This window comes from Chanodichthys erythropterus, chromosome 3 (assembly GCF_024489055.1).
Source record: "Chanodichthys erythropterus isolate Z2021 chromosome 3, ASM2448905v1, whole genome shotgun sequence".
NCBI classification, from domain to species: domain Eukaryota; kingdom Metazoa; phylum Chordata; class Actinopteri; order Cypriniformes; family Xenocyprididae; genus Chanodichthys; species Chanodichthys erythropterus.
Window position 1 is genome coordinate 52,355,642 of NC_090223.1, and position 26,756 is coordinate 52,382,397.

Consider the following 26,756-nt stretch of genomic DNA (forward strand, 5'->3'; position numbering starts at 1 on the left):
TGGAGCAAACTTCGAAAACCCATTTTTGCAGTTCTTGCCATTTCCAGACATTGTACTCTAAAGGTGATGATACACGGGGCAACTTTTTGAGCAATGTTGCTGGGCAATGTTGCCGTCAACGGGCAACCTGATGAGACACAGGGCAACTAATTAGGGCAACAGACAGTTGGCAGCAACCAATCAGAGAGGAGCAAATCTTTTGCCAACTCAATAAATACTTTATTATAAACACTTGTTAGGCACTTTATTTCAACTTTTGAAATATTTTCTTCATTTTTATTAAAAATAAATGCCTTTCCGATCTGATTTGTGACAGGAAAAGGGAGAAGAGCGAGTTCGGCAAAAGGCGGATTCGAACCCGCGTCGATCGCATCAAAAGCTATTTAAATGTCAAACGCCCTACAGCCTACGCTACTACAGATGTTGAAAAAAAATTCCGTCTTTTTAGTATTTAACTGAAATCATTCAATAGCTTCATTACAGCATAAACACATTACATTCGGACAGTTGTTGGTATTTTAAGCAATGAGGTAAATTCCCTGTTTTGGGTTGACGCATGACAACTTACTAGCGTAAAAATATATAAGTTCACACTCCTTTTCTCCACTCCACTGCCGCTGAGAGGCCGCCATCTTGTTTGAATTTTTTCTGAAATCTCCGAACCGGTCACGTGATCGGCTGCTAACATTCTGATTGGAGGATCTCAAAAAATTGCCCACGACCGATCTAACGTATCCAGATATATATTTGTTTCTCATTCTCAGTGGGAAAGTGCCCAAGCAACGTTGCTCAAAAAGTTGCCCCGTGTATCATCACATTAACAGACTCTTCCTAGAGATTTTATCAAATTAACATCATATTTGGTCAGTCTAATCTAAAGGCCTTTGTGATGTTAAATTGTGAAGATCTAGAGTTTTCACTGAAGGGCGTGTCCGTGGTGGTCTGACAAAATCAGATGTTTCGCCATGAAACAGGAAGTTGTTGTAACTATGGAAAACAATGTCTGATCTGCCCCAAACTTCACGTGTTTTATTAGAGTGCTGGCCTGAAGACATCTACATGCCAATATTCAGTTACAGGAAATGACGTTTTACACTGTGATTAACTCCTCATTGAGATTTAACCAGAACAACATCATATTTGGTCAGTCTAATCTTAAGGCCTTAGCGATGTTAAATTGAAAATGGCATGTTTTACACTGTAATTCACTCCCTGAAACAGATTCAAATATGCCATGAAGTACCAAACATAATAGAAACACATTAAATCATGCAACACTTAGCTAAGTGCTAATGTATGCGATTAACACCATGAAAGAGAAAGTTGTTGTAACTCATACAATGTCCGATCTGCTTTAAACTTCACATGTTTGATAGTCTTAGCCTGAAGACATCAATATGACAATATTCAGTTATAGTAATAGCAACAGGAAGTGACGTGTTTTTAATACTAAAATTTGCAATTGAGTACTAAACATGCTACAAAAATTCTAACACATGCTAGCAACACTTAGCTGAGTGCTAAAGCATGCTATTATTGTCATGAAACAGGAAGTTGTTGTAACTCAAGCAAACAATGTCCAATCTTCCTCAAACTTCACGTTTGATAAGTGACCTGGCCTGAAAACATATACATGGCAAAATTTAATTCTAGTCATATCGCCACCAGTTGGTAGCAGGAAGAGACGTAATCCTCCTATATTTATATACTTAAATGCATATTACCCACCGTGCCTTGTTTTCCTAAAGCCTCCAGATTGTGGTGTCACGGGTTCGAGGGCCCTTTCATCGCTGCTTGCAGCTTTAATTGTTTATTTTTTGTTAACGTTAGTTTGTTCATGTTAGTTCACAGTGCATTAACTAATGTTAACTAATACAGCTGTTGATTTTAATAATGTATTAGTAATTGTTGAAATTAACATGAACAAAGATTAATAAATGCTGTAGAAGTGCAGTTCATTATTAGGTAATGTTAACTAATGTTAACTAATGAACTTTATTGTAAAGTGTTATCAGAATTTCATAGTTTTTTCTTTTGTTTTGTTTTTGTTTGTTTGTTTCTGAAGATGAACAAAACTCATACAGGTTTGCAACATGATGACAGAATCTTCATTTTTAGGTGAACTAGCTCTTTAACATGTACTTTTTTCTTTAAAAAATTATTTTGCTGTGTTCGCAACAACTTTGCCCATTTTTTTTTTTTTTTTTTTTTTTTTTTCTGTAACAAATTACAGAAATGTGTAATGGCTAGTATTTTAAAATCTGTTCAGATTTTAGGAGTCATTTAGTCTGATTACATCTGATATCTAATATATGTATATATTCAGTCATATATCATTGATTATTTAAATCCCATTAATGATATTTGATAGCTAGAATGGATGGAAAGATTTAATGGCTTCAATTTCACTGTGCTCCTCACAAAGCTATGGCCTCAGAAGACTTGGAAATTAAAAGCTTTACAGCGCTAGTCCATTTGATTTGCGCATTACAGTCAAATGATCTACTGCTGTGGTGCTTTTAATTTTGGAGCTTGTCTGCCCTTGGTTACTTTTTATTGTGTTGCAAGGAAAAAAAAAACTTTCTCTGGTTTGGGAATGAGGCAATTTTCTTTTAGGGGGAAACAAATATGGTAATGTGGAAACCTTTCTGCTAATGTGTTTAATCACATTTACAAGATGCACAGTGTTTTGTTTGATGGAATGGGATGTGTGAGCATATTAGCTGGTTTGTGCATCACCAGATGGCAAAAATAACAGGTTGAGGTTGAAGTGAAAATACACTTTTCCTTTTCTGTCTAGGTGCCACATCCGTGTGATCGACACCTTCGGCACAGAGCCAGCGTATAATAATGAGGAGTACGCCACATTACATGGCTACAGGACCAACTGGGGCTACTGGAACCTCAATTGCAAGCAGTACATGACCATGTTCCGTGAGTCTATGACTGCTTATTATTCAGAGTGCAGGTGTATCCAAAGATGGACTTAGACAAAACATATATATATATATATATATATATATATATATATATATATATATATATATATATATATATATATATATATATATAAATAAAAACAGCCTAGAACATACTAGCTACTTGCTGTACTATTAATTCCCAATGGATAAAGCAGTCAAGTCAAGTCAAGTGACTTTTATTTTAAAAGCGCTTTATACAATGCAGATGGTTTCAAAGCAGTTTTGACGTGATAAACAAGAAAATAATGATCAATGATGCAAACAAATTCAATTCTGCTGTAAGGCAGCTCTAAAAAAGACAATAATGTCATTTTGCAGTTCAGTGTTGAAAGTCTATTTTGAGGTTACACTTTATTTTAAGGTGTCCATGTTACAGTGTAATCATATATTTAAGTGCTGAGTAATAACAAGTAACTACATGTACTTACTATAGGATTAGAATTAAGATTAGGGTTTGGTTTAGGGTTAGTTGTATGTAATTATGCATAATTTATAGTTATTAACTACATGTAATATGAACGGAAGAGGATTAGGGCCAGGCAATAATAAAAAAAATAAAACCATCTCAAGATTAAAGTTAAATTTCGAGAAAAAAACTCGCTAAATTTCAAGAAAAAAGTTGAGATAAAATGTTGAGAATAAAGTCATTAAATTATGAGAAAAAAAGATGTTAAATTACGAAAACAAATTCATTAAATTATGAGAAAAAATTCGTTAAATTTTGAGAAAAAAGTCGAAATAAAATGTTGAGAATAAACTCATTAAATTACAAGAAAAAACTTGTTAAATTTCAAGAAAAAAGTCGAGATAAAATGTTGAGAATAAAGTAATTAAATTACGAGAAAAAAGTCGTTAAATTACGAGAACAAATTCGTTAAATTGAGAAAAAAGTCGTTGAATTTCAAGAAAAAAGTCGAGATAAAATGTTGAGAATAAAGTCATTAAATTACGAGAAAAAAGTCGTTAAATTACGAGAACAAATTCGTTAAATTATGAGAAAAAATGTTGTTAAATTTCGAGAAAAAAGTCGAAATAAAATGTTGAGAATAAACTCATTAAATTACGAGACATTTAACGAGTTTATTCAGAACATTTTATCTCGACTTTTTTCTCGAAATTTAACAAGTTTTTTCTCGAAATTTAACAACTTTAATTTCCAGATGATTTTATTTGGGCCCTAATCCTCTTCCGTAAATATGGGTTACAGACTTATAAAATAAAGTGTTACTAAAAATTATCATAATTTTAATGGTAAAAGACTGTAAATATGCCATGGTAAAAACCTGTTAATTTGGTTAACAGTAAGTTTCTTTACTATACACAGTGTTGGGACTTTTAATGGGCTTTTAATCTAATGGAACTTTTTTTTTTGTTTCATGTAATTTTACAGTAATATACTGTTACATTTACAATTTTTGAAGTGAAAAAGAATGTCATCTTATAATTTACATTGAAAAACTGCAAATTGACATACCCAGAATTCCCTGTGTCACTTCACATTTGATTATTTTTCCTTTAAATAACTGTTTATTTATTGTTATCAGTTATGTACATTAAGTTTTTGTGTTATATTTTATGTACTTGTTCATCAAAATGGTGAGTAGCTTCTCTAATATATTTATCAAGCTGTATTATAAAAGACGTTTAGTAATTACAGTGCAGAAAATAAGAACAGTGATAAGTGATAAAATAAGAACAGTGAACAGTGATGTTTGGATGAGTGTTTTGTGTCTTGGGCAACAGATGCTATAGGCACAGAGCATCTGTATGCAGGAGAAGAGCAGCAGATGTTCTCAGAGCTGGAGAGGGTTTGTGTCTGTGCAGCATATGCACAAATCTGCATCTAGTCAGTCTGAGTCACTGCTCCTCATTTAAATATATTAACAGAACACAGGATTGTCAGAAATTCCGAATTTAACTATTTGTTCCCTTTCAGTTCGTGAGTGTGAATTTGAATTGAATTGGCCAGATTCCCCACAGGATGATAAATTGGAATTTGTATGGGAATGACAGAATTTCACATAACAAAGATGAATTTTCTGTAAATATATCTTTACTGTAGAGGGATTTTTTTTTTTTTTTTTTTTTTTTCTCTTTCTGATGTGGCAGTTTTTTTCCTGAACTGAAAGTTCAGTGCAGTCAAAACAATTTGCAGTCATCATGCTGATTTTAATTATGTCATGAAAAACAACATTTTCTCCACTTTGGTTATGTATATACAAAAACAAAAATAATTATTGTGAGAAAATGGTCCATAAAATTACATGTATTAAATGTAATAAAAAATATAAGTAAACTAAACAGTGTCATTTAAAACATTTTATTATTAATATAATCTAATGTTTCTATAAATAGTCCATATGTGCATGAGCAATTAAATTCAAAAAGAAAAAAAGAAAAATAAATAAAAATAAAATAAAAAAAATTTTGGTAGTGTACCACTTTATATTAAGTGTCTTTAACTACTATATGCATGCATTAGTGCCCACCCACTTTTTCAGTGGCATTGGTTCCAGAAGTATTTTTTATTTATTTTTTTCCATTTATTTCTCCCATAGGAAAAAAAAAAAAAAAAGTCCGCTAGCTACAATGCAACTTTTATTTAGTGCAAAAAAAGTATTTGAAAATCAGACAAAAATATAAAGGTACATGACTGTAATTAACAGCTTTAGTGATAGAAAGAACTACAATCCCATAAAGCATTACAAGCAGCAAAATCAAATTTAAAAGATGGAGAAATATAAAGCTACTCATTTACAAATGTTGATTATATTAAAAAAAAAAAAAAAAAAAAAAAAAAAGTTTATTGCAAAATATGCATAAGCGTAGAGAGATCAACTCGATTACGTCATTCGCAGTGACGTAAGAGACTGGGCGGAGCTAAATAGATCTTTTAGTGTATTTTGCTTGTTTCGACTTTCTGATTGGTGTAATTTTCTGTACAGAATTATGGGTAATGTAGTTTTTTCACCACAAATTCCACTGTTAAACACGATTATTTAAAATAATGCAGGCTGAATACCATCGATTAACAACCTCGTAGCTCATAGTAAGGTTGTCTTTAAAGGTTTAAAAGTTATTATTTAAAAAAAAATAATAATTTTCCTATAGAGAAAAAATAAATGGAGTTTTACTTCCAGAACCCGACTGTTGCACTCTATTCTGCTTACGACCTCACATTTAGGAAAACAACTGAAAATTTATGGGCACTCTCTAAACAATTATGTTTGCTGCTTCTCTTAAGTTTTGAGTCAAAAAGAATGTACTAGTCTGGAAAAATTGCATTGCACACAATTGTATTTATGAAATTATAACTACTGTTTCTGGTTTTCTCCCCCAGCACACACTCCTGATAACTCCTTCATGGGTTTTGTGACTGAGGAACTAAACCAGACTGAAAGATTCAACATACAAAGAGACAAAGTCAACAACATGGCTGTGGTTTACGGCAAAGAAGCCAATATGTGGAAGGTAAGAATGTGTGCATCCAACAATAGCAAATCAAAGCAAAGGTTTTGCAGATGGTCAACAGAAACCTCAGAATTAGCAGGAATTCTGTCACATTTCTACCATCACACAGTATAGCATCAGACCGCCAGCCTTGCTCAGCATTTGAAAACACTACTGTAGACTTGCTTTCAGTCTGTGTAACTGTCAGAACATACAGAGATTGATTGCTTGGCTCCTATCATGGCTTGTTGGGCACAGTGATTGCGCTAAAGTGGTGTTTGGATGTGCTGACAGCAAATAACATCAGGCTGCTTTAACACGCTTCAAAGCAGGATGAAAGCAAACATTCTGCAGCATCAAGAGAGACAGGCTGTGAACATTGCCAGAGGTAACAGCGCCCACCCATCCACCAATAAAATAAATAAATAAATAAATAAATAAAAACTTGACAAGTAGCAGACTTTAATCAGAAAGCGTGTTCGAACCGCTGGGCGTTTGGGAGCAGAGATTGGTTTTGATGAGAGCAAAATGCACCCCAGGAGCCGTGAAAAGCTCAGAGTCTTTGAGAAATGAAGTCTCCACATTTAACCTGAACGTTTTTCCTGCCGTTTTTAATGCTGCGTTCTTCAGCGCCATGTTATTGTGTTTCTCTGCCTCTGTGCTGCTTGAGGTGTGCATTGTCATTTCTGTTTGTTTGACAGGTTGCCATTTAAAAGCTATCTGCACTGTGGAGTCCCTAAACACTGACAGTTCCCTCCAGGCCAAATGGCAGACCACTCGCTCTCATTGTGCATGTGTCACTCAGCCCAGAACCACAACTGTATGCTTAGAGAATGGAAAGACAATCATCTCCTCTTGTGCTCCGCCCCCCCCTTCTAATTTATTTTTCGGTCTCTTGACGACCGTCTTGGATCACTTACAGCTCTAACTCAGAGTGTGACAATCGTCTCATCAATTTATGGATGAAAAAGGTTCCCACGGTCGTGGAGTTGTTGTTAGTTTCTGGCCAGGAACTTGAAAAGTTTGGGGTCAGTAAAATTCATTAATGTTTTTGAAAGAAGTCTCCTCTGCCAGCTGAATTTATTTGATCAAAAATACAGTAAAAATATTGTTATAAAAATGTTATATATGTTAATTAATATGTTATTACAGTTTAATAGAACTGTTTTCTATTTGAATATATTTTAAAATGTAATTTATTCCTGTGATCAAAGCTGAATTTTCAGCTCCAGTCTTCAGTGTCACATGATCCTTCAGAAATTATATGATGATTTGATGCTCAACAAACATTTCTGATTATCAACGTTGAAAACAAAATGTTGTGCTACTTCTGAATTTTTCAAGATTAACGACTATAGATTTACAAATAACAGCATTTATTTGAAACTGAAATCTTTTTTTAACATTACAAATGCCTTTACTGTCATTTTTGGTCAATTTAATGTGTCTAAAAGTATTAATTTCTTAAAATTATATATATATATATATATATATATATATATATATATATATATATATATATATATATATATATATATATATATATATATATATATATATATATATATATTAGGCCCTAATTTTAAGAAATTAATACTTTTAGACACATTAAATTGACCAAAAAAGACATTATATATATATATATATATATATATATATATATATATATATATATATATATATATATATATATATATATATATATATATATATATATATTGGCCCTAAACTTTTAAATTGTGGTTCGCCAGTGGTATAATTTATCGAGTTAGAAGTCACGTGTGACACTTTAGTATGACATTAAAATTCATTTTTTAATTTTTTTTTTTTTTTTTTACGAAATGTGACATTACAACAGTGAAGTTATATGACAATATTTAATTATAGCACTTGAGGTTTTGTTTACTGGTTTACTTTAATCCCAAATTACATTTGCGTCCTTTATTTTCCTAAAAAGAAAGTGAGTGTCTCATGTTTTCTTCTGCTGAAGTTGGCAATCCTGATTCTGAAAAAAAAAAAAAAAAAAGAGTCAGAATGTTTGACTTCATTATATTCTGGGCTGGGATCTTCAGCACAAATCTATGGGATTTTGTTCACCAAGTTTATTGTACACCAGGTGAAAATCCTAAATCTGATCACTGAAGTTGCAGGATTTGAGGAATCAACAGTGTTACACACTGAATTTTAATAAGTATGACTAGAAACACCACTAATAAGCTGTTTTACAGCTCATGTTCAATAAATTGATAGATTGGGGTGGTAGTTTTACAATGCGAACTTTGTAGTTGCAACAGTTAGCTAAAAGTGAATCATGTAATCATCTACTCTTAGGTAATGTTATTTTTCCGGCCATGGAAAATAGCTTTCTTACAGTACTAATGTATTAGAGAATGTAGCGAGATCAGATTGTTTAGTGACTTTGTCTGTAAGCAGTAAACTCAGGTGAATGTACACAAAATTTACTTAACTATTGTATGGAACAAAGCTAATAAAGTTAAAAGCTAATTGAAACACAAACACACTAATACAGGTAAACAGAGTGGAAATTTATGAATGAACTTAGAAAGGAAACAATGGAAACTGAAGTATGGAAGTATAAAAGTGAAAGAGTCACTTCCTGGGCAAAAGCATCACTTTTTAATTTAAAGGGGTTGACAGCTTATCTTAAGACCTCAGTGGATGCTCGCACTGCCCTGTGTCTTGTAACAAATGTCTGGATGCAGTCCTAGATAAGTCTTTCAATGTTCAATGATGCTTGATTGAAGAAGGTAGAGTTGAATGTTACGTCAGATTCTCCCAGGGTGAAACGAAGAAATACAAACTTCAGCAGTGTTATTTTGACTCTAAAAAATGGGTGTGGTCTCTTGGACAAAGTCCTGCGGTGTTGAGGCTGACTTTCTTATCTTCTTCAGGACTGACTGAGATAGTGGCCTTTAAATTCCACAGAGGTCATACCTTCTGAAGGTGGACCGGGTGTAAATTTGAGCATGAATCATTTTTTGTCTTGAGCTATAGCTTATTTACATAATCAGAGTGGATTTGAGTGCTATTAAATTTTGATTATTGTAACCGGAATAAAATCGCAAGTTATGAAGATTTGAATTTTTCTCCAAGCCTAATCAAACACAACTGAACAAGCTAATCATGGTCTTCAGGATTACTAGAAAGCTACAGGCAAGTGATTTTTTATCAAGGATGGAGCTAATCTCTGAGGGACAGTTGCCCTCCAGGACCAAAGTTGCCCATCCCTGGTCTACACTAATGCCCAGGAAAATTAAAAGAGGATAATTTTAAAGAGGTTTATTATGATTTCATATATATATATATATATATATATATATATATATATATATATATATTTATATATTTATTTATATATTTATTATTTTTTTTTTTTTTTTCAATGCAAAGGGAGATATTTTCACTGTTTATGACTACAACAAATGGCTGGTAGGAACTACAATAAGCTTCTAGTGACATCACTAACCTTAAAATTTAGATAAACCATGCCCCCAAGTACAGACAACAAAGGGAGTGAGCTCATGTTGGGCTGCTTTAGAGAAGAGGAAGAGTTGTTGTAGTAGAGTGTTGTTACAATACCCTCATTTTACCCCAAACTGATTCACAAACAAGGGTCAATTCAACACTGGATTTGCACAAAAGATTAACATGATGGCACATGCTAGTCGATGAGTTGAATCAACTCCACAACAACTACATACATTTATCCACTAACCATTCAGAAATTGCATTCTAAAAGTCGTGACTTCTTCCTGAGTCTCTCCTTCAGTGTCCGATTCTCCAGTTTGATCAATGTAAGGCTAAACACAGTTACTGACAATCCTCATTTTGGCTGTGTGAGATTCTCCAGCTTTGTTGTTGTTGAGCAACCGAAGCATGAGCTGTTAAAGCTCCGCCCTCTTCTTGAAAGTGGGTCGGGAGCAGCAGCTCATTTGCATTTAAAGACACACACACACACAAAAATGGCATGTTTTTGTTCATGCCCAAATAGGGGCAAATTTGACAAGCTATTATAAATGATCTGTGAGGTATTTTGAGCTGAAACTTCACAGACACATTCTGGAAACACCAGTGACTTATATTACATATTGCAAAAAGGCCTCCTTTAATACGAGACACAATGCATACTGGGTTACATTAAACAGTGGTGGCTTATGCGGCATACATATAACATTATACAAGATAAAATACAACAAACGAAACAGTGATAATAGAAGAAAAAAAGTGCCCTGTAAATGTGTATTGTTATGCTAGGGGGTTGTACATTGTTTAAAGGGAGAAAAGTAAGTTTTATGTGCTCTATCTCTTTACTGTGGCATGTGTTATTTGTCATGTTGCCACCCTTCCCCCATGGCATCCCTTTAAGATGTCACCAGTTTCCTGGTTAATATCAGCAGGGGAGTCCAACCCTGAGGTTACGGACCATCCTTCAGACTCCACAGAGCCCTGAGGTTGTTCCTTTTCCTTTGATGTTCCAGTTTGGTTCATCAGTGAAGGGACCCATGATCCAAATGGTGGCCCTACCAAGCACCACATAGTTTGCCTGCATAATCAAATGCATTAAAATGTTTTATAAAAGAGAAGATTCAGTTTAGATTCTGAAAATGCCATTGGAATGAATCTTGTAAGTCAACTTGCTAACTCACAAATAAGCTTTCATTTGTTTAATTTAAATTGATTGATTGTTAAAGATTTATATAACAATGATTTATCCTCAGTGCTGTTTAACTAACGTTTTCATACAGAGATCAATACAGAGATGTCATTAACGTACCAACACTTTTCCAAAGACAGACAGAAATCTTTAATGTGAACCTTAACGAGGCCCTACATTGACTTTCTGAATGTCACACCGTTGTTTGAAATAGCACATCATCTGTTATGCTTATTGTCCAATCGCACTGCTTAGAGGAAAAGCAATTTTGGATCACACAAGAATGATTTGGTCATAAATGTCCAGAAGCTAAACTTTGAACTCTTGTAGACACTTTGTTTAAGAACTATGCTGTAAAAGCAGAGTCAAGGCTCTTTTGCTGCACAAGGAAAAGGGCCAAATGTGTTTTAATTCTCAAGAGAAGGTGTTTGCCTCCAAAACTCTTAATGGTTTGATATAAGAAATTAGGTGTAACACTTGCCTGAGGAGATGTATGAATTATTAATGCAGTAATGATTTAAATAAGTAAATAATTCATTCTCCTCTTTAACTGTGCATCTAAGAGAACATTATTGTCCAGAGAACATAGTCATTTTCTTTGTTCTGAAGTTAAAATAGCAACATCAAAAGTAGGGATGTCAAACCTCTGGTCAAGGGGCGGATTGGCTTAAAAAAAAAAAAAAAAAAAAAAAAAAAATATATATATATATATATATATATATATATATATATATATATATATATATATATATATATATATATATATATATATATATATATATATATATATATATATATATATATATATATATATATATATAAATGTTGCATTCATGCAGACTGAATACAATGCCCAGAATCAATTTTATGCTGCTTTAATATCCAATATTGAGTAAAATCAAATTAAATCTGACCTTTAGATTGCATATACCTGTACATAAGGAACTGATAGTTAGGCAGTATAAACTAAACAACATGAAGAAAAGAGAAATCCAATCACTAGTCTTTGATATATAACTTGATAATAAGCCACCTGAAATATATAAATAAAATAAAATAAACTTTTTAAAAAAACTGAGCCTGTGTCTCATTTTAATTGCATGATTCTAAGTCAAACTCTGACAGCATCAAATCTGTATTGATGTATGAATCCAATAATCTCCCAGTGGAGCTGATGGTGAAATTGACTTTAGTCATAAGTAATTAAAGATGTGATTTATAAGATGTAAAATTTTCAATATATCTTGCTAGCATAATAAATGGATGCTGATGTGTTTTGGCATTATTTATTTAAATATTTTTCTTCAATCGTCCTGTGCGTGTGTAAATACCATTTAGTTTTTGTAATCATAAATTGTGCAGTGATTGAGGTCAAATATGCACAAACACAAATGAAAAAAGTGCATATACAAACAGAAGGAAGTGATTTGCCCTGCTGAGCCCCTTGTGGAACAACAACAGGAGAGTAATTTATTTCTGTTGAAATGCTGGCTACATCAGATCAGGCTCTTTGTTTTTGTCAGAGGCAAATGTGTTACACAGTTTTCTTGAGATGTTGTGGTTCTGCTGTGATGTTGTAACTGTAAGCAGCTGCTCCACTCTGTACCCATGTGCTTCTGTTTGTGCGCTGTCCATGGTGCTGATCTCAAGTCGGTTGTGAAGCTGTCCGCTTTTTAAATGTACAATTTGTATGTATTTTGTGTACTGTTGATGAAGAACAGTTATAAAGCATGCCAGAAAACAGAGAAAAGGTAATGATTGCACTTTATTTCCCATTGTTTTCCGTGGAAATACAATTAAAAAATAGAAACAAAGCAACAATTAAATGCAGTGCACATAATATGCACTTCATTATGCGTTTTTCAGAAATTGTCAGATGTATAATTTATTCCAAAATCACTTGAACTGTATTTATGACATAGTAATTACACTTTCAGAACTCATAAGTATGGACTTTCTAGGAGGGCTTGATGTCATCAAGAGACACGATAGTTTTTCTATCACTGTAAAACCTACCAGTTGTTCTAACTAACCCATTTCAGTTATCTTTACTTAATGTCCAACAATTTGCGTCCAACTGTAAAAAACTACTACTGTAAAAAGTAAGTAAAATCAGCACTATTCACATACTATGCCTTTGTTACTCAGAAAACCCAAGTTAAGATTACTTGATTGGTTTGAGTATCATTTGTCAAGCAAAAGAGTTTTTGAGGTGGGTCAATTCTTAATATACTTTTCACTAATTTCCTCAACTTCTGCAGTTATCTTTCTCCTTAGTTGCCTTCGCTCATTTTCCAAAGTCATCTTGAATGTTGAATTGTCAATACAACTGAACATTTTGAAAGAACATAATATAGGTTGTCTTCATAAATTGATTTCCTAAAATGGTGTTGTCACCATTATGGTGATTAGTGTTGCATTTGGTTGGGAACTTGAAACTACTATTGTCAAACATCAAACATTTAAGGGGGTTGATCCCTCTATCTTGCAGTCGACCTTGCTTTAGTCACACATAGACATCAACATTTTGCATGCATAATAAAACAATGTTTTGTTTTTGTTTTTTGTTTTTTTGTTTTTTTTTTTTTGTTTGTTTTTTTATTAAGACTCTGGCCATCACAAAACAATTTTATTTGCTATTCTTATTGGGCTAATACTGACTTGAGAAAATAATTAGTCAAAAAGCAACGTTATTAAAACTTGAATATATAGATTACAAATATTTTCTGAGACAATAAGTTTACAAGATTTATTTAAGCAAAGTTAACAAATTGAAATGTACAGTGTACAGTTTATTCTCATCTTCTCATGTCCTATGCTTATGCAGGGTAAGGAGAAGTTGCTGACCATCTTACACCGTTACATGGACATCCATGGGACAGTGTACTATGAGACACAGCGCCCCCCAGAGGTGCCAGCATTCGTCAGGAACCACGGCTTACTGCCCCAACAGGAGTTACAGCAGCTTCTGAGAAAGGCTAAGGTACTGTTAGCATGATGTACAAGTGTTGGAGAAAGTTACTTTTAAAAGTAATTTGTTACAATATTGTGTTACTACATAAAAAGTAACTATTAGCGTTTACTATTAGTAACTTGTGGTTACTTTTTATGTAAAATAATGTTACATTGCTTTTGCATTACTTTTTCCCACCTGACTGACCTTATTAATTGTGTTTTGATTAATGATCATGTGTTAAAATTTTATTAAACTTTTAATTTGTTGACAACCCTAACTTGTAAGTTTATACCAATTTATACCATTACATTTTCTCCTAGCTCTTCATGGGATTTGGCTTTCCCTACGAAGGCCCTGCCCCTTTAGAGGCCATAGCCAATGGCTGTATATTCCTGCAGCCAAAGTTCAACCCCCCTCGTAGCTCCCTCAACCATGAGTTCTTCAGAGGCAAGCCAACTTCCAGAGAGGTAAGTGCAGTCTGTGCACTATATGCCAGTAACCATATTCTGTGGATTAATTCTCATTTATTTATTTATTTGTTTGTTTATTTGTTTATTTTTATTTATTTATTTATTTTTCTGTGAATGGCACACAGTTCTGCTGTTCACATAATCTTTGTAGTGCACTCATGTGTCAGGTTTATGTTCTGTTTTGGTGTTGATTTATGTGTTCCCAGTTCCTGTGTTTATTTCCTGCCTGCCTTAGTTGACCTAGTTTCCTAGTATGTGCCTGTTAGTAGTGTTAATTTTGTCAGCTATTTTTAAATTAAGTCTTAGTCCTGTGTCAAATGCACTTTTTAGTTTTTATCATATTTAGTCAACCTTGTCATGCTTTTGTTTAGTCAAGTTTTAGTCAACTAAATATCTGGGCATTTTAGTCTAGTTTTAGAAACTAGTCAAATTTTCATAATGGTTTAATCGATAAACACAATTATTTTGCTCAAAATTAAAATAGTCTCAGGTTATGTATGTAACTATAGTTCCCTGAGAAAGGTAACAAGACGCTGCATCTGATAGGATCGCTTTGGGGGGAACAAAAGTGATCCTATCAGACAGAGCGCGAGTTCCCTCGAAAGGGAACACAATGGTTGTTGTCATTTGAGAAAATTATTTTTTTACATTTCATCTGAATTATTCCACTTTCATTGATAAGCAGAAATCAAGAGAATGTTAACTCATACGCCTGCTTTATTTTACCTCATCTAGATTTTTTTTTTTTATTTATTATAAGCTATTATCATGTAGCCTTAATTAACACTCTCACTGTCTCTCAAAAATTGAAATGGTGAAATTCCAAATAGTAATTCCAATAAGTAATTCCTTTGTATAGCCACATAAAGGTTGCGTAAGTGCATTTAATCAGCAACCACAATCGCAAACAATATAGTTGAGATCCATGTTTGGATTTATTACAGTTCATCACTGAGAAGGGTAGATTTAGTTGCAGCAAACAGTGCATGCGGCTTGTGAAGGAACACAGACTGGCTGAATGATATTTTTAATTAAGCAGAATCTCTAAATGATGTTGAATTATGATGTTGAATCAACATCAGAATCTCTAAATGTAAATCGCTGAACTTCAGCTTACTTGTTTGTAAGTATTTACAGATCATCTGCGGCACTTCCTTAGAGTAGAGAGAGCGTAGTGTATGTCTTTGTTTAGTGTTTGTTTTTCTCCCGGGCGTTATCTTGTTCTCCTGGGTATTTGTTAATTTGACTACTGCATTTAGATCCTACCTCAACTCATCCCTTGCTGCAACCACACAACGTGACATCAAAGATAACACTCATTTGTTTATCTCCCCATCAGGTGTCATCTCAGCATCCGTACACTGAACAGTACATCGGCAAACCTCATGTCATAACAGTAGACTTCAACAACTCTCAAGAATTTGAGACAGCTGTTCAAGACATACTCAGAGACAAGGTAAATTTAGTTTAGTGTAACATTGGTTTCTGCATGACTTTATATAGAAATATAGAAAAGGGATGTCCACATTTTTTGCCATACAATTTATATACTCTTATGCAAGTCTAGTTAGTTGGAAGAGGAATATTTGGAGATGCTGTCATCCTTTTTTTTATATAAGTCTTTCATGGAACCAATTAAACACTGGAGTGCCATGCAGTCTTTTTCAGTCATCTAAGACTTTAGTTCTGACTCAGTTGCTTTCGCAAAGCACAAACTTCCTGTTGTTATGGAAACACACACAGTGTCTTTCAAAAGTTTGAAAGCACTATGAAGTTGTTGTTTTTTTCATCCACAGTGCAAAAAATAGGGAAAGCAAACAAAAGAAATAGCATGTTTCTGAGCATAGAGAACAAATGTTTGCAATTCTATAGATGCACACAAGAACAATCCTTCCACAACTGGTTTGAGTTTTACCATCGCCCACATAATGATACGACATCCAAATTGCAATCTTTGTCGGCGCTTCTAAAAAGGTCAATTATTTGAACTTTGTTTCAACACAGTGTAATATTAGCGTTTTTAGCAATGTTTGCCTTTCCCTGCTGAAAAGACTTAATGCTGGTTTGGTGCTTGTCTAGCCAGTAGCGAATGAAAATGAATGACTATCTGCCATTTGTCAGACACATAGAGGCCCCGCCCAACTCATTAGCCGAAGCAGAGATTGACAAATCAGACCACAACAAAGATTGTTTCAATAGTACCACAAACCTATGAATGGTTCAGCTATGATTGGTTTGAGAATATAACATGGAAAAGATTGCACACATTGGGTCTCATTCATGAAACATTCGTAAATATACGAGTAAATATGCGAGTGATTTGCGCGTAAAGAGACTTTCCTGAAAACTCTTCTCCTGATTCACAAATACTTCGTAAACGTCAGAAGTGATAGTGAAATGTGTGTGTGTGATAATGAATTCCAATCATTCGTAAATGGGACGCGCGTGCACGTTCATTCTCAATTACCATAAATCCCACCCATTAAATCCAACTGACAACTATATATGGGCATCATATTAAGACACCAAACGAAGGATTTTGGCCATTTTATAGGAAACAATTTCCATAACAAATAAGGGGCCATTAGTTTGCCCAACCATATTGAAATCTATCCATTATTTGATTAAAGTGCTCCGATTGCAGATGCTATTACTGGCTCTCACAATAAAAGTAAAAAGAAAAAAACGTATGTTATTACTATATATAATATTTTTTCAAAATGCTGTGTAAATATGTACCTTATTAAGGTGAATTAAAATGCAGCCTTATTAATGACCAAAACGTTCGGATGTTAAACGCACTATTTACGCATGGCTGGGAGCAGGTGTAGATTTCTTTCGTACCAACTAACATTTGGAAAATACGAACATTTTAATGAATCCGAAAATTTACGCCAGAACCACTTTACACACGATTTACACAAAAAATCGTTCTGCTCGTGTTTCATGAATGAGACCCAGTACTTTTAAATATGAATGAAGAAAAACAGTTTGTTCAGGCTTCACAATAATGACATGCATGGACAGGTATTATTCTTGCATATACTTATGTTTCTGTCTGTGACTTTTTGCATTTGTCTCTTTGCACAGGTGGAACCTTTTATACCATATGAGTATACTTGTGAAGGCATGCTGGAGAGAGTGAATGCTTACATTCAACATCAGGTACTTAGGCATTTCAAGGTTAAAACTATTGAAATCAAATATAGATATTTCATTATTATTCTAAAAAAAATTGAGAAAATGATACATTAGTGTTCCCATTTCTGTATGTACACCATTTTTTTTAAGAACCCTCGAAAATACAGACTTTGAATTCAAATACACAATTTGAGTCACCTTTGCTTGTAGATTCCCAGATCTGAAATATTAGTCAATCACACAAGCCACTTTTAAAATCCTCTAGAAAAAGTTTATTATCCAGTAACTTTTAATATTATGATTTGGGACACACTTCTGTTTATGTTGCATAATGTTTGGGACAGCCTGTGTAACAATTGGGAGCAGTGCAAGTCTACGGTCTGTGTTGCGCTTACACATGCCCACGTAGACAAAAATGTAAGAGAATAAGTGTAAGCATATTTTTGCCTATGATGTGAACTACGTATATGCTGAGCTTGCTAGTCATTCGCCTTTGGGATTTGATGTGAGCACATACACTGAAACACACGCTTTTGAAAACCTGAACTACTCTGAATGCTTTGTTCAGCGCCTTCAATACTCAGTGCCTTTTTTTTTTTTTTTCAGCTCAAACCTGAAAATAACACACACAAAATAAAATGACTCCTTTGTACTGCAGGCATAATTGTGGTCTCTTATTTATAAAACTCCTAGGAGTATTAATTTCTTTAAAAGAAAAATCATTACAAATAGGTAATTAATAAAAATAAAAAAAAAGTAAAATAGTAGTTAAAAAGCAATAATATTGTAAAAATGTGATGTGTATTGGCATATGACACTACAAAAGTACACAATACATTTTTTTTTTTTTTTTCTAATAAACAGACTATTGGCCCATTCACACCAAGAATGATAACTATAATGCATAATTGAACTTTATTTTACAGTAAATGCACTTTCAATGTTCTTACAGTATACTTACCAAGAAAGTACTAAATAATATAAGGTAACTACATAGGTTAAGGTTAGGCTTAGGGTTGGTTCAGGACTAATACCTATTTATTGTATTATTACAGTAAGTATATAGTATGTACATGTGAAAAAGGACTTGAATATAGTCGGTAACTCTGTTTATTATAAGCTTGTGCTGCAGTTCTGTCATTTGTAGCTTTAAATGCTTAAGTTTGTTAAAATCGGATCAATTCTGAGTAAGTCTACACGACTAAAACGGAGAGGTTTTTCCTTTGCGTTTTTCATGTATAGACGATAATGTTGTCAAAATGATCCCCATTCACATGGATCTGAGAAAACTCGAGTAGACAGCGATGTCAGTTTGTAAAGAAGCACTATGTGTCTATAATCTAACACGTAATACACATACGCATAATGGTTCCCTTTCAGTCGGTCACGTTCGACGTACGTCAGTAGTGACCGACGAATTGGGATATCGCTTAGAGAGCCCTATCATCTTCGTGTAAACTAAAACAAGCCAATGGAATTGGCGTGCGATATTTGCATAATGCGCACCGCCCCCGACAGGTGTATATAAATAGGAAGCAGATGCAATCGCACTCTGTCTTTCGCTTCGGAGCCATTCACTGGTGTCCTGTTTTAGAAGACTCCTTTCTTCGTTTGTTTTATTCTAAAACATTGCCTCAGAAGAGGATTTACAGCGATTTGGGCCGGTTCCTCGGTGTGTCAGGGAGTGGTGTACCTGACACATCGCGTCGCTCCCTGGGTGCTTCAGCACGAGTGAGTTGACTTCCCCTTCTAAAAGAGCTTTACAGACGAACCCTGACAGTATGTCATTTCGTCTGTGCGTTACTGGGTGCGGTCGTTCCCTGGTCCCTGCTGATGGGCACAATCGCTGCATCTCGTGTTTGGGCATTCTGCACGCTGAAGCAGCTTTTGTGGATGGTTCATGTTCCCATTGCGGGAACATGACCATCGCAGTGCTGAGGTCGAGGCTCTCCTTCCTGAAGTCTCAGGAAGCGGGAGTCCCCTCTCCTATGCCGCGTACGACCGTTTTTTCCGGCCCCGGCAACCGGAATGACGGTACGGCGCTGTATAGGGAGGGCGACCTGGGGATAACGGTCAGGGCTCCCCCGCCGAGCGGAAACGCTCCTCGGGCCCCTGCCGCCTCATCAGCACCGCAACCCATCGTGCCACCGTTGGTTTCCGCTGGGCCCTCTACGGACTGTCCAGCCGTTACCTTTGGTGTGCCGGCGGCGGATCGGATGTCGATCGCTGCATCGGAAGGTGAGCCTGAGTCCTCGGGGGAAGATTCAGACGCGCTGCCGCCCGGGACGGTAGCGTTGCCCGAGTCGGATCCCGAGCTCACGGCTGTGCTCTCCCGGGCCGCCTTGTGCGTCGGGCTTGAGTGGAACCCTCCACCCTGTCCCGGCCCATCTCGGTTGGACGATTGGTACTTGGGGGGGGGGGGTCGCACTGGTCAAATCCAGCGTCCCGCCCCAATGCCTTTCTTCCCGGAGGTACACGATGAGGTGACCAGGTCTTGGCAAGCTCCGCATGGGGCTCGTACAGGGCCTGGTCCCTCGTCCGCCTTCACCTCCCTGGACGGCGGGCTAGCCAGGGGGTACGCGAGGATCCCGCCAGTCGAGCGGTCTGTTGCGACGCAGTTGTGTACAACGGCCGCTGGCTGACGCGGTGAGCCGCGTCTCCCGTCCCAGGCCTGTGAATTCTCAGCCGGTCTGACTGAGAAAGCTTACAGTGCCTGTGGGCAGGCTGCCTCTGCCCTGCACGCGATGGCCCTTTTGCAGGTCTATCAGGCAAAAGCGCTGTCGCAGATGCCCCAGGAAGGTCCTGACCAACAGCTGCTTGGGGAGCTGTGCGCTGCCACTGACCTTGCCCTCCGGGCAACGAAGGTGACAGCGCGTTCTGTTGGCCAGGCGATGTCTACTCTGGTAGTCCAGCAACGCCACCTCTGGCTGACCTTGGCAGACATGAGGGAGACTGACAAACATCGGTTCCTGGATTCCCCCGTGTCTCCGGTCGGCCTTTTCGGCGACGCGGTGGAGAGCTGTGCCCAACAGTTCTCCGCTGCACAGAAGCAGGCTGAGGCTATCAGACATGTCATGCCACGGCGGTCCGCTGCTGCCTCCACCCAGCCGCCCGTGGCTCAGCCTCAGCCCGCTCGTCGCCGAGGGCGCCCGCCTGCGTCTTCCTCCGCCCCTGCTAAGTCGGCAAAGCAGCAGCCTACACCAGCCAAACAGCAGGGTGCCGGTCGCGGACGTGAGACGGGCGACCTGGAGCGGAAGGTTCCTGCCCTTTGGGAGAGTATTCCATCTGCTCTCCCACCCCGGGCCGGGGGGGATTTTGTGGCGGCTGTCCATCTACCGCCACTGGCTCTCCGGAGTCCAGCGGTACCCACTTTGCCACAAAAAGAGCAGTTTCCTCAAACTCCAGGTCACAACAAGGGGTGTCTGCCAGTGTGCCAGGCTCCGCCTCGCCGCTGACAGCTCCCTCCCCATTCGACAGCTCCCTCCCCATTCTACTTGCGGGCGAGTGGCAGCTCCACCCCCAGGCGGTCCAGCTGATTTGGCAGCATTTCGGCGAGGCCCAGGTAGTCCTGTTTGCCTCCCCGGAAACTGCCCTCTGCCAGTGGTTTTATTCCCTGACCGGCGGCACGCTCGGCACGGATGCCCTGGCACACAGCTGGCCCCCGGGTCTGCGCAAATATGCGTTTCCCCCAGTGAGCCTTCTCGCACAACTCATGTGCAAGGTCAGGGAGGACGGGGAGCAGGTTCTGTTAGTGGCTCCGTACTGGCCCACTCGGACCTGGTTCTCAGACCTCATTCTCCTCGCGACAGCACCCCCCTGGCCGATTCCTCTGAGGAAGGACCCCCTGACTCAGAGTTGGGGCACCCTGTGGCACCCGCGTCCCGATCTGAGGAACCTCCACGTGTGGTCCCTGGACGGGATGCGGAGGTTCTGAGTGATCTCCCGCAAGCGGTCATAGACACCATCAATTCCGCTAGAGCTCCTTCCACTAGGAATCTCTATGCGTTGAAGTGGAACCTGTTCGTCGAATGGTGCGCCTCTCGCCGAGAGGACCCCCGATCATGTTCGGTCGGATCCGTGCTTTCCTTTCTGCAAGATGGGTTGGAGCGAAGGCTGTCTCCCTCCACCCTCAAGGTGTATGTTGCCGCTATTGCCGCACATCACCATGCAGTTGAGGGTAAGTCCCTGGGGAAACACGATCTGATCGTCAGATTCCTGAGGGGGGCCAGAAGACTGAATCCTCCTCGCCCTTCCTCCGTACCCTCTTGGGATCTGACCCTGGTTCTCACAGCTCTCCGGGGTCATCCCTTTGAACCTTTGCAATCAGTCGACCTGAAACTAATGTCTCTTAAGACGGTTCTTCTGGTTGCATTGGCTTCCCTGAAGAGGGTAGGGGATCTGCATGCATTTTCGGTCGACGAAACGTGCCTAGAATTCTGGCCCGGTGATTCTCACGTCATCCTGAGACCCCGGCCTGGATACGTGCCCAAGGTTCCTACCACTCCCTTCAGAGATCAGGTAGTGAACCTGCAAGCGCTGCCCTCGGAGGAGGCAGACCCAGCCCTAGCTTTGCTCTGTCCCGTCCGCGCTCTGCGCGTTTACGTGGATAGAACGCGAAGCTTCAGGACCTCAGATCAGCTCTTCATCTGTTACGGAGGCCAGCAGAAGGGAAAGGCTGTCTCCAAGCAGAGGATGGCCCACTGGATAGTGGATGCCATCGCCTTGGCGTACGAATCCCAGGGCGTGCCTTGCCCGCTCGGGTTGAGAGCCCACTCCACCAGAGGGGTGGCCTCTTCCTGGGCGCTGGCTCATGGCGCCTCGCTGACAGATATCTGTAGAGCTGCGGGCTGGGCGACACCAAACATGTTCGCTAGGTTTTATAGCCTACGTGTAGAGCCGGTATCCTCACGTGTACTCGCATCCACTAGTCGGTAGATGTGTTGTACCCACTCTAAGTGTCGGCTTGCAATGCCATTCCCGCCACTGGCCGGATACGTGCATACTTTCACTCCAGTCGTGTTCCCCGCTTGGCGAACCCTGTTGAGTTCCTCCGCCTCCCCCTTCGGCTCGGACATTGTGGAGTGTCTGATGCCAGGCCTACATCCGTCGCTGACGCTGTCTGTTGGCTGGGGCCCATATGTCGTGACCCCTCTACGTGAGCGGTCCCATATGTGTATTTTCCACGGTTTAAAACTCCCTACGGGCCGAGTCCGTGTCTTTCCCTTAGCAGAGCCAGCTCTGCTGTCACCTGTCAGATGAGTCTCCCCCTACCAGGTGGAGCCATCCCAGGGACTCCATATGCGCACTGCCCCCCGGGCCAGTCCATGTGTGTATTTCCCACGTAAACTCCTCCCCCATTGGGTAGGTAGTGGTCTCCGCAGCGTCCCTTACGGGTTTGCTTCCCCAGTGTGTCTAGTTTACTTAGTGGGTAGTGGTTAGACAGCAGTAGACTCTCTCGGTGTAAGCTCGCCCCCTTAACCGCCAGCCGGTGCTATGGGCGGCTGAGCTTGTGCTGGGCACTGGAAGGGGTTTCGTAACTGTGGCGCTTTAGTTGGGATCCCAATTCGTCGGTCACTACTGACGTACGTCGAACGTGACCGACTGAAAGGGAACGTCTCGGTTACGTATGTAACCCTCGTTCCCTGAAGGAGGGAACGGAGACGTACGTCCCGTCGCCACAGTTTCTGTACCCTCGCTGTAGTGCGGACACCAGTTGTCTCCTCAGCGAAAAACAGAGTGCGATTGCATCTGCTTCCTATTTATATACACCTGTCGGGGGCGGTGCGCATTATGCAAATATCGCACGCCAATTCCATTGGCTTGTTTTAGTTTACACGAAGATGATAGGGCTCTCTAAGCGATATCCCAATTCGTCGGTCACTACTGACGTACGTCTCCGTTCCCTCCTTCAGGGAACGAGGGTTACATACGTAACCGAGACGTTCAACAGCATATTTGCGTTTGGAGATGATAATGATATTGTTTTCAAAAGTGCTTTCAAAATGCCGCTGTCATGTAAATAGCAGCCAAAACACATAAAAAAAGTTTCCGTTTTTAGTTGAAAACTGTTGAAACTGCTATTTTTTGTTGTATCAGAATGTATCATAAGGCTCTCTTCCAATAGCCTGGGTGCCAGCCCGAACCCCGCCCACAACATTTTTTGGACGGGAAGTTCGGTCTGGACTCGATCCATTGTGGAGTAATTATGCTCGGCTCCCAGAAGGCCGAGCCAATCAAATTGCCAGGGTGGGCTTTAATCGATGATGGGCAGGCTATCTGCGGTTACGTAACTACCCACGTCATCAAAGAGCGCTTGGGGAGTTTGATTGACAAGCGATCTAACCAATCAGAATGCCGCATCCGCCATTTTGTCCAACAAAGCAGTCAGGAGTTAGAAGATTAACATCGGTGGAGTTAAACTTGAAAAATTGTGCATATTGACGTCTTTCCGCGTTTGAAACAACATTCATTCTCATGTTCATTCATGTTTATTTGATGCTATAAATGGACTAGTAGGAAGAGATGATCGGTTCACGAGCCTCTTGAGCTGAGGCGCTACAGCAATCTGTCACGATCATGGTCACAACCCATTAAAGAGCCACAAAATGTTTTTTATTGTTTGAATTTTTTAATAACTACACAGTTTGAAAGCTGGGACTTTGTTTAATATCATAAGTAACCTGCTCTGTCTCGTCTGTCGATGTGTTGTCAGTTTCTTCTTTGCTCCGTGATGTATTTTCCACTCTGTGTGGCGTGACAGCGCCACGGCTTGTCGGACAAAGCAACATTAACTAAGGGGGACGAGTCTTTGCAAAAGGTCAATTAGTTTACAACAATGATGGCTGTTGAAGAACTGAGATGTGTAGATTCCGCCATCGCGTCCGTTATAGAAGATATCGACAGCGCATTAATTTTAAAAGAGGAACAGAGGACCGCGATCAAGGCATTTGTCGATGGGAAAGATGTCTTTGCCTTCGTTCCTACGGGATTCGGCAAAAGTTTGATTTATCAGCTGGCCCTGATGGTCGCTAAGAAGAGTTCTGTTGACAACTATGCGTCGCTCAACATACGTCACTTACTCTGTAGCTCTGATTGGTTGTAGGTCTATCCAGTTGAGGTCTTTCCTGGATCGGTTGAAATACGCCCCCATAATCAAAGCCCAATGGAGCAGTATCAGACTCATATTCTGACTAGAATTGAGTATGACCACGTCAGGCTACTCTTCCAAGGATCTTTTCAGTCAAATTCTTGTTTTTTTTTTTGTTTTTTTTTTTAGGATTTTTGTCATCGCATCGGTCCATTCCCTAAAGCCAATGAATCCAGATCATGGCCTGGGAATCCACCCAGTCCTTTCCTTCATCTGCCCAACTCCACAGCTTTGATCTGGGCTCCCAACATCACTGCTCCGGCCTGCTGGCCCCCTCTCAGTGCCCTCCGGCTCTTCCTGTCTCCAGAAGCCTCGTCCTGTGTGAAAACCTGCCAGGATGCCGGTCTAATCTGTGAGCCAGCTTTCTTTCCTTTCATCAACAATATGGAGGCCTTCAATGGGTGAGAGATGCACATCATTTCTGGATTCTTTGCATTTTTGCTTAAATGCATTTTGTTTATTTTTTTATTTGTTCATTGACAGCCATTATTGCAGTTAATACGAAGTTATGATATTCATTTTAACTACTGTATAATATAATTATGCATTCATATTTTCACTTTAAAGAGTATAATGCGTTATATGCTTCATAGAATGTATTATCATTTGTTTCAAAATTACATAGCATGTTTCCATTGAAACATGATAAAGTGGAACTTTCCTGAAGCAAATGTCCCAGTTACTTTCTTCAAATAAAAATAGCTTTTTTAGCAATAACATATACATTTTTTAGTCTTGAATAAAAACATGAAATGTATATTTTCTATACTTATAATCAATGAAATCTACTAAATCTAAATGCTACTGTGGTGTAGCTTCATGGGATAAGCAGTTGTATTTAAAAAATAAATAAATAAAAAATGTTGTGTATAATCTTTTAACTTTGATTTTCCCCCTCATTTTCATGTAATATTTTGTTTCAATAAAAATTTGTAATGTTTTATTCATCTCGCAGCTGGATGGTTTGGTTTAAAGCTGACAGATCTTAAATCCCTCTGAAGAAAATGTATGAGAAATGTATTTATGCAACCAAGACATGAGCAGTCATTGTTCTCTATTCACTGCATTTCCCCCCGTTCTTGTCTGAGGTTCTTTGTAACAAGTATATTGTGTGTGAATGTGTGCATTTCAGGCTTAATGCTCAGTGTGAGTCTTTGGAAGCGGAGAAGAACCATGTGTTTCCAGCTGTACAAGTGGAGAGGAGAGAGTGTTTTCAGCAAAAGGAGCCTCTGCTGTTCAGTTGCGCTGGAGTTAGTGCCAAACACCAGCGGCTTTGCCCATGCAGAGACTACCTCCATGGCCAGGTGGCGCTGTGTAGGGACTGCCTTTGAGCTTTCCCCATAGACCTTTAAAGATGTCTGTGGTAAACTGAGGCCAGCCCTGGGCAGTCAAACATGTCAGAATCCCCAGAATGCTGGTATCTACAGCTTCATGGGAATTGCTGGACTGAGGTCATTGACGTCAAGCTTGAAGATGCATCCGAAGAAGTGTCCTCACTCTTGGTTACTTTGATCCAAAGCAAAACTTTGCCTCCAGATGAGCTACTGATGGTAAGCGAGATGGAGCCCTGATGTTCACCATCTTTAGAGTCTACTGTATCTGAAAAAAAAAAAAAAGAAAAAAAAAATGGTGGTTACAAGGTTGGATGCGAAAATAAATGCAAAATACAGTTTTGAGTTTGGAGCTCCTTTGTGATGCAGGTCAGACTCGAGTAGCTGAAGTTTTATGAATGCTGAAAGTGCCAGAATAAACATGAATTTTAAAGTCAACATGAAACATTATAGAGTGTTTCAGGGGATGGCATATTTTTGAAGGCCAAAACTGGGAAATTAGTTAGTATTTTACCACTTCTGGCTTGTTCGTCCTAAACTCTTGAATCGGTGTTTGGTTAAATGTCTGAAATAAGGTCTGTGATTAACATGAACTCAAAATATGT

General features: G+C 38.6%; 1 protein-coding gene across 2 annotated transcripts in view; it reads left to right on the forward strand.

Annotated features, from left to right (window-relative positions):
* LOC137017955 (alpha-1,6-mannosylglycoprotein 6-beta-N-acetylglucosaminyltransferase B-like) overlaps positions 1–26,151 on the forward strand; it is a 138,164-nt gene extending 112,013 nt beyond the window's left edge. The window contains exons 10-18 of one of the 2 annotated variants that reach the window (XM_067382761.1): positions 2,801–2,934; positions 6,322–6,452; positions 8,200–8,205; positions 13,934–14,089; positions 14,383–14,529; positions 15,872–15,988; positions 17,623–17,697; positions 24,950–25,221; positions 25,953–26,151. In XM_067382761.1, the coding sequence (XP_067238862.1) occupies positions 2,801–2,934; positions 6,322–6,452; positions 8,200–8,205; positions 13,934–14,089; positions 14,383–14,529; positions 15,872–15,988; positions 17,623–17,697; positions 24,950–25,221; positions 25,953–26,151 (1,237 nt within the window). The remainder of the gene's footprint in view (positions 1–2,800; positions 2,935–6,321; positions 6,453–8,199; positions 8,206–13,933; positions 14,090–14,382; positions 14,530–15,871; positions 15,989–17,622; positions 17,698–24,949; positions 25,222–25,952) is intronic. The other variant, XM_067382760.1, reaches the window with a different exon arrangement.
* Positions 26,152–26,756: the final 605 nt, after the last annotated feature.